At 38.0% G+C, this 9,244-nt stretch overlaps 1 protein-coding gene across 4 annotated transcripts in view; it reads right to left on the bottom strand.

Annotated features, from left to right (window-relative positions):
* Nucleotides 1–2,225: 2,225 nt before the first annotated feature.
* Nucleotides 2,226–9,244, bottom strand: part of EHHADH (enoyl-CoA hydratase and 3-hydroxyacyl CoA dehydrogenase) — a 74,413-nt gene continuing 67,394 nt past the window's right edge. The window contains exon 7 of one of the 4 annotated variants that reach the window (XM_053565565.1): nt 2,226–4,625. In XM_053565565.1, coding sequence (XP_053421540.1) covers nt 3,364–4,625 — 1,262 coding nt within the window. In that variant the 3' untranslated portion in view covers nt 2,226–3,363. The remainder of the gene's footprint in view (nt 4,626–9,244) is intronic. The other 3 variants (XM_053565566.1, XM_053565568.1, XM_053565567.1) reach the window with 3 other exon arrangements.

Below are 9,244 nucleotides of genomic sequence, written 5' to 3'. Positions count from 1 at the left end.
TGTCAGAATCTTTGGTGATGTTTGGGAAATTTTCTTTTATAATATTCTCTAGTATGGCTTCCATTCCTCTGGGGCATTCTTCTTCCCCTTCTGGAATTCCTATAACTCGTATGTTGGAACGCTTCATAAAGTCCCATAATTCTGACAGTGAACGTTCTGCTTTCTCTCTCTTCTTTTCTGCCTCTTTTACTATCTGAGTTATCTTAAAAACTTTGTCTTCTACCTCTGAAATTCTTTCTTCTGCATGGTCTAACCTGTTGCTGATACTTTCCATTGCATCTTTAAGTTCCCTGATCGACTGTTTCAGTTCTTTCAGCTCTGCTATATCCTTTTTATATTCTTCATATCGTTCATCTCTGATTTGATTCTGTTTTTGGATTTCCTTTTGGTTATTTTCCACTTTATTAGCAGTTTCCTTCATTGTTTCCATCATTTCTTTCATTGTTTTCAACATGTGTATTCTAAATTCCCTTTCTGTCATTCCTAACATTTCTGTATAGGTAGAATCCTCTGCAGTAGCTACCTCATGGTCCCTTGGCGGGGTCGTTCTGGACTGGTTCTTCATGTTGCCTGGAGTTTTCTGCTGATTCTTCCTCATGAGTGATTTCTTTTATCTGTTTCCTTGCCCTAATTTTCCTTTCACTTCCTCTTGCTCTTTAAGATGTTGTGCCTGTGGACTAAGGGTTACAGGACCAGAAGGGTGAGAAGATTGAAGAGCAAAAAAGGGATGAAAGAAAGGAGGACCGAGTGATAAGAAAAAAAAAAAAAAAAAGAAAGATAGAGAAAGGAGAGGGGGTGGGGATAAGGAATATTGACAAAAAGAAGAGAGGCACAGAAAGAGGGAGACAGGGCAATATAGGTGTACAGTAGGGTACTTTGACACAACCTTAAAAAACCCCACCTTCTGGGGGTGCCCCAGTTGGGTGGTTCCCTTGAGGTCAGCAGCTCTTTGCTAACCTGATCAGATACAGTACCCCACCTCCACCAAGTAGAGAGGAAAGACAAAAATGCTATAAATCAAACCAAAACAAGCAAACAGAAAACTTTACGGGGATACAATGGGGTGAAAAACCAAATGATAGCAGTAGAAACACTAGCAAAAATGAAGTTGTAGTTATTAAAAAAGGCAGCAATGGGAAATTATAATTAAACTAGAAAAATTGAGAAAGAAAATGGGATCTGTATGGAAAAGATTGAAATTAAAAAACAAAAGAACATCAACAACGTCAAAATAAACAAGCAAAAAAAAAAAAAAGAAAAAAATACACAACCAAAAACAAAGCAGTTTGTATATGTTATTGAATATTGTCTGGGCAACACGTGGTCATATGGGGTATGAGATGTTAGTCACAGTTCTGATACGACTGGAGGCAGCTGATTTCTCAAACCCCAGCAGGTAGACACCCTAAATCTCTCTTCAGCCCACTTAAAAGGCACTTTGAACTTGTAAACTTGCTGAGCAGAAGCTTTCCCAGCTTTCTTGCTGGAATCACTGCTGAAGTGGCTATCCACTTACCCAGGGTGCCAAAACCGGTCTCACTCTGCCCCTGAGGGTTAGGGCTGCAAGGCGGCTCAGACCCCACCCTTAGGCTACTTGGTTGCTGGGTTACCAGCTCCCACCCGTTTCTAGCTCTGCGACCCTGAGGGCGGAGCTTGCTGGGGCAGATCACTGACAATGGATCTGTGTGACCCACCGCCAAACACTATTAGCTCTGTCTGGCTCAGCGGCTCAGACTGGGGCCCTAGACAACGGCCAAAGTTCTCCGCACTCCCGCTCAGGCCTTCCCCAAGGCAGTTCAACTCAGTGCCAAGTCCAAGGACATCAAAACAGTTCACAGGTAAGGCCTTTCTGGTTTGCAGTCTCGCTGCTACTGAACTTACAGTTGTGGGCAGGTTTAGACGGATTGAACACACGCGACCACTTGCCGGTTTTCCACTGTTTTAGTCCTCCTCTTGGGGTCCAGAAGTCTCTCGCTGACTCCCTGTAGCCTCATAGGAGTGATGATAGGCAGTTCCCACCAGCCAGAGATGCCTGGAGTCCTATCTCCCCCGACTCATGGTGCCCAGATGCAAGGAAGCTGTTACTCGGCTGCCATCTTGCTCCGCCTCCCCCTCACAGCAACCTCAGATTCCTGGGTTCAAGCGATCCTCCTGCCTCAGCCTTCCAAGTAGCTGAGACTATAGGCACCTTCGGCTTCCCGCAGCCAGGGGAAGACACAATCCCCACAATTCCAGGCGGCCGCAGCGACAACCAGCTCCTTGTGCGCAAACGCAGCAGAGACCTTCCGAAGTCGTAAGAGCGCGGCTATTACGTCACTCCTCTAAGAGCCCTTCTTATACTATGTTAACAATTCACTATTTTCTATTCTCAGTGAATAGAAAAGATCAGAGAGACCAGGTTGTGGACATTCCCTGGACTTGGGAAATGACTGTCTTGCAAGCAGCAGCACACTATATACACATAACTGGGGCTGTGACAGAATATGTTGAGCATGACTTGCAAGCTACCCTGAGTTTCCCATTCTGAAGTACTTGGTTCCCTCACCACTTCCCACCTGTGTTTTGCCTATAAATTTCAAGTTTGTTGAATGTATGTATGATTCATAAGGATCTCTCATCAGCTAGTATGGTATTAAACGCATATAAGTTAATTCATTGAATTGATGACAGGAACAGATTCAGAGGGCTAGGAAGTACATTCCTGAAGATTTGACCCATTAGAACAGTGATGAATAGTGACTTTTCAACACATGTGCCATGAGAGGATCTTATGTGTGCTGTGAAAATTTTTAAAGATTTAAATTTTTTTTAAGATTTAAATTATTTTTGAAAGAAGTTCAAAAGCACAGCGTGCTTTTTTTTTAAATACAGAGTCTCAGTCACCCTGGGTAGAGTACAGTGGCATCATAGCTCACAATAGTAACTGCAGACTTCTGGACTCAAGTGATCCTCTTGCCTCAGCCTCCCAAGTAGCTGGGAATATAAGCACCAGCCATCATGCCCAGCTGGTTTCTCTATTTTTTAGTAGAGATGGCATCTCACTCTTGTTCAAGCTAGTCTTGAACTCATGAGCTCAAGTGATCCACCCACCTCAGCCTCCCAAGAATGCTAGGATTACAGGTGTGAGCCACCATGCCCAGCTAACACTCTTTTATTTGACCAACATAATTTAAGTGTGCTGTGGAAGTTTAACTATAGGTTCAAGTGTGCCGTGAGATAAAAAATGTTGAAAAACACTTCATTAGAGTCATCAGAGACAGAAGACTCAAAAAGGAGGCTTAGCCAACTGATCATTTCTTTTGCTTTTTTATTTCACAACAATCTTACTTTAGATTTTTGGAATTAATTTCCTGGAAAGATAAATTACAATTTACTGCTGGGGGTGCCTGCCAAGCTTTGCCATTCGTTCAGTGGAGGGTTTCCATGGGAAGCTAGTTTTTTTAGGTAGTCACTGGGCTCCAGTTGGGGAATATCAGGATTCTGTCTGTAATATATCTGTAACTTCTCTAGAATTGTGGGCAGCCCAACTGTGGAAGCATAGAACATAGGTCCACCTTTGTGCCTGGGCCATCCATACCCATGTAAGTAGATAACATCAATGTGTACTGGGCTAGCAGCTATCCCTTCTCCCAAGATATGGAATGCTTCATTGATAAGTGAATATAAGCAGCGCTCAAGGATCTCATCCCGGCTAATGATACGTGGTTCAATGTGATAGGTTTCTCTGTACTGTGATAGAAATTTGGAAATCCAGGGATCAGGTTCACAAATCCTACCTAATGGCTTATCATATTGATACCATCCCTTACCTGTCTTCTGGCCAAATCGTCCTAATTCACAGAGCATATCAGGAATTGGACAATATCGACGGTTGCCCCTCTTTCGGGCAGGAGTTTCTGGGGACAACATAGGTCCAGTAAGACCTTGCCCCTTTCGAGAATTCCAACCCACATCCAACCCAGCAAGGTCAGACACTCTAAAAGGCCCCATTTTAAAACCAAATTCTTCCAGCACTTGATCTATCTCCTCTGGCTTACTGCCTTCTTCTAATAAGAAATATGTCTGATTGTAATAAGGATTCAACATTCGATTCCCCACAAATCCAAAACAGTTGCCTACAACTACTCCAAACTTTTTAATCTTCTTTGATAATGACATAACAGTGGCAATTGTAGTGGGAGAAGTGTATCGACTGGGAATAACCTCTAACAACTTCATGACATGAGCTGGTGAGAAGAAGTGGGTGCCAATGACCAAGTGAGGACGATTAGTGGAAGAAGCAATCTCATCAATGTCCAGGGCTGAAGTATTGGTGCACAAAAAAGCTTCTGGCTTGCACACAGCTGACAGTGCTGCAAAGACACGCTTCTTCAGGTTCATTTCCTCAAACACAGCTTCAATGACTAAATCTACACCACCAAGCTCCTTCATAGATGTAGTTAATCTGGGTTTTGGTCCTGACCAAGATTGACCACTCTGTTGCATTTTGGATGCTTCCTTTTCCAATATGGAAGTTATTATCTTGTTCGCAGTTTCTAGCTGTTTTTTGTCTGATTCTACAGCAATCACGGGAATGTTGGCCTTTGCAAAGGTAGTGACAATGCCTCGGCCCATTGTTCCTAAGCCTGAAGATAAAAAGTAAAGGAGAAAAAGAATGATTTAATGGTGTTGGGAATTGGATAATTACTCACAGGATAGAAGGCTTCTGTGACAATGTCACATTTAAAGAGATTGAATCAAGGAAGGCAAATGGATTGAGAACTCATTAGGACTGATTTACTTTGTTAAATGCATCATAGGATATAAAACTTAATAGGAGTCACAAACATAAACAAAAGTTTTTTGAGCTAATTAAGTCCAACAGGTTGTAAGAAGCACAATCAATATACAAAAATCAATTGCATTTCTATGTAACAGCAATGAACAATCCATATATAAAATTAAGAAAAAAAATTCTACATATAATAGGATCAAAAAGAATACACAAAGGATCAAATTAAACAAAGAATAAGAAAACCATAAAATATTGTTAATAGAAATGAAAGAATCCCTAAATAAATGGAAAGACATCCAATGTTAATGGATCAGATGACTTAATATTGTTAAGGTGGTAATACTATTCAAACTGATCTGCAGAACCAACACATCCCTATAAAATCCCAGCCAGTTTTCTGCAGAAATTAACAAGCTGATCCTAAAATCCATATAGGAACCCAGAAGAGCCAAAGTAGTATTGAAAAAGGAGAACAAAGTTGAAAATTCACTCTTCCCAATTTTCAAGACAATATAGTACTGGCATAAGGATGAACATATAGATCAATGAAATAGAATTTAGAATCAGAAATAAATCCACCTACTCTTGACCAATTGATTTCTAACAAGAGTGCCAAGACCATTCAGTGGGATGATAATAGTCTTTTCAACAAATGATGCTGTGACAATTGGATATCCACATGCAAAAGAACAAAATTGGATCCTTACCTCACAGCATATACAAAAACTAACTCAAAATAAATCATAGACCTAAGTGTAAGAGTTAAAACTATGAAATTCTTGGAAGTAAATTTTAAGTGTAAATCTGACAAATAAATCTTTGTGATCTTGGATTAAGCAATGGTATGATACCAAAAGCATAAGATATGATACTTAGATATGATACCAAAAGCATAAGCAACAAAAGAAAAATATATACAAATTAGACATTATCAAAATTAAAAACTTTATACTTAAAAGAATATCATAATGAAAGTGAAAGATAACTGACAGAACAGGAGAAAATATTTGCAAATCATATATCTGATAAAGATTTGTATCCAGAGTATATAAATAATTCTTACAACTCAACATTAAAAAGACAAATAACCCAATTTAAAAATTAGCAAAAGGTCTAATAAACACTTTTTTAAAAGAGAAATACAAATGGCCAATAAGCACATTAAAATATGTTCAATATCATTAGCCACTAAGGAATTGCAACTCAAAACCACAGTGAGATAACACTTCACACCCACTAGGATGACTTTAATGAAAAAGACAGTAACAAGTTTTGGTGAGGATATGGAGAAATTAAAACCTGATATGTTGCTGGCAGATTTTAAAATGGTACAGCTGCTGTGGAAAACGGTTCAGCAGTTACTTAAAATGTTAATCATGCAATTACCATATGATCCAGAAATTCCACACATATATAAATCTCCAAGAGAATTGAAAATATATGTCCACACAAAACTTGTACATTAATGTTCACAGCAGCATTACTCAAAATAGCCAAAAAGTAGAAACAGCTCAAATAACCATCAACTGATGAATGGATATACAATATACATATTCAGCCATAAAAATGAATAAAGTATTGAAACATGGTCCAAATTAATGAATTTTGAGAGCATTCCGCTAAGTTGAAGAAACCAGACACAAAAGGCCACATGTTGTGTTGTCCCATTTACATGAAATAGGCAAAGGCATATAGAGACACAAAGTAGATTAGTGGCTGCCAGGGACTGGGGATAAAGGTGATGAAGAGTGACTACTAATGTGTACAGGGTTTCTTTTGGGAGTGATGAAAATGTTCTAAGATTGATATGGCAATGCCTGCATAACTGTTAATATCTAAAAGACATTTAATTGTATTCTTCTTCGGTGATATTATAATCATGTATTTTTTTTTAATTTTGGCACAATACACATAAGATTTACTGTGATGACCATTTTTAAGTGTATAGTTCAGCAGCATTAAATACATTTTCAATGCTGTTCAACCATCATCAGAACTCTTTCAAATTACAAAACTGAAAAGGTACCTACTACATAACTATCCATTTTCCCTTCTCCCTCACCCCTAACAACCATTATATATTCTATCTCATGAATGCAACACCTCTAGGTGTTTATATAAGTGAAATCAAGCACTATTTGTTCTTTTGTGACTGGGTTTTTTCACTTAGCATAATGTTCTCAGGGTTCATCAATGTTGTAGCCTGTGTCAGAATTTTCTTCCTTGTTAAGGCTAAATAATATTCCATTGTATGTATATAAGATTTTTTTTTTTAAATTGTAGAGACTGATCTCACTATGTTGTCCAGGCTGGTCTTGAACTCCTGACCTCAACTAATCCTTCCACCTTGGCCTCCCAAAGGGTTAGGATTACAGGCATGAAGTACCATGCCTGGCACATATATCACAATTTGTTTCTCCATTCATCCAACAATGGACATTGGGTTGCTTCCACCTTTAGGCAATTGTTAATAATGCTATGAACATGAGCATATAAATATCTGTTTGCTTCCCTGCTTTTAATCCCTTTGGGTATATACCCAGAAGTGGAATTGTTGGATCATATGGCAATAGAATTGCCATATGATCATATGCCATACTCTTATCTATAGCATCATTTTACATTGTACATTGAAGTGTACATTGAATTATACACTTTAAAAGAGTTTTCTGATATGTGAGTTACATCTCAATAAAACTGTTATTTTAAAAACATGCAGGCAGCTTCTAATATAGCAGTAGGAAGAAGAGTTCACAAATATCCATCCTATATGTTATCTATCCTATTTGATTCAAAGGAAAGAGATTATATTTAATCTCTTTGAATGAATTAAGAAAAGCTTCAAGACAAAGACATTTGAAATGGGCCTTAAAGAAAGACATATTAAAATAGGTAAAATGGGCAAGTTGAACCTTCCAGTTTGGGGAAGGGAAAATGAAAGAGAGGATCATTTTAAGCAAAGACAAGAAAAATGGAAAATGTAGAAAAATTATTTGATGGAAAATATGTTACTGTTAGTTCCCCATACCATTCTGTTCCATTTTCCTCCAAAAGATAGAAGACTATATTTTCTAAACCCCTTGTATTCTGTTAGGGACTGTGACTAATTCTGGTTAATGAAATATGCTGCTGGGGGGGGAGGGGCTTGGGTAAAGTGGGTTCTAAGACTGGCTTCAAAATCTTCCACCATATCTTTCATTGCCAGTGGGATATAGAGAATGCAGGGAAAGACTCTGAGGCCTTGAAGGAGACCCTAGCGCAGTTACTGGAAAACTATGGTTTACAGGGCAAACCAAGCCCACTGCCTATTTTTATACTGTCTTCAAGGAAAATATGTTTTTACATTTTTAAATAAAAATTTTAAAAAGAATACTATTTATAACACATAAAAATTTCATCAAATTCAAAGTTCACTCTTCATAAATAAAGTTTTTTTTTTCACCATACACTGGTTTTATATACCATTTGACAAATTTTCATCACACTGGTAAACATAGCCTTCCTGGCTTTTTCTTAGTTATTGTGTTAAGACATTTATATTCTACATTTAGTAAGTTTCACATGTACCCTTGTAAGATGCACCAGAGATGTGGTCCCACCAATTACCCTCCCTCTGCCCATCCTCCCCCGCCCCTCCCCTCCCTTTCCCCTTTCCCCATATTCTTAGGTTATAACTGGGTTATAGCTTTCATATGAAAGAGCATAATATATAATTTGTTTTACGTGTTGCTGGATTCTGTTTGCTTCTATCTTGTTGAATATTTTTGCATCAATATTCATTAGTGATATTGGTCTATAATTTTCTTTTCTTGTTGGGTCTTTTCCTGGTTTGGGGATCAGAGTGATAATTGCTTCATAGAATGTGTTGGGTAGCATTCCTTCTTTTTCTATATTTTGGAAAAGGTTCAGTAATATAGGTAATAGTTCCTCTTTAAAGGTTTGGTAGAATTCTGACATGAACCCATCTGGTCCCAGGCTTTTCTCTTTAGGGAGATTTTACATGGTTGATGCTATTTCAAAACTTGATATAGGCCTGTTCAACATTTCCACTTCATTCTGGCTAAGTCTTGGAAGGTGATGTGCTTCCAAGTATTGGTCAATTTCCTTCAGATTTTCATATTTCTAAGAATAGAATTTCTTATAATATTCATTAAGGATTTTTTTAATTTCTGAGGAGTCTGTTGTTATTTCGTCTTTCTCATTTCTGATTGATGAAATTAGAGATTTTATTCTTTGTTTCCTGGTTAGGTTAGTGAAAGGTTTATCTATTTTATTGACCTTTACAAAAAATCAACTTTTTGATTTATTGATCTGTTGTATAATCCTTTTGTTTTCCATTTCATTTAATTCTGCTCCAATTTTGGTTACTTCTTTTCTTCTGCTGGGCTTGGGGTTGGAATGTCCTTCCTTTTCCAGTTGCTTGAGATGTCCCATTAAGTTGTTAACTTCCTCTCTTTCCATTCTCTTGAG

The sequence above is a fragment of the Nycticebus coucang genome, chromosome 16, assembly GCF_027406575.1.
Source record: "Nycticebus coucang isolate mNycCou1 chromosome 16, mNycCou1.pri, whole genome shotgun sequence".
Classification (NCBI taxonomy): Eukaryota; Metazoa; Chordata; class Mammalia; order Primates; family Lorisidae; genus Nycticebus; species Nycticebus coucang.
The sequence above is the reverse complement of the archived record's forward strand: the minus strand, read 5'-3'. Positions and strand labels throughout refer to the sequence as shown.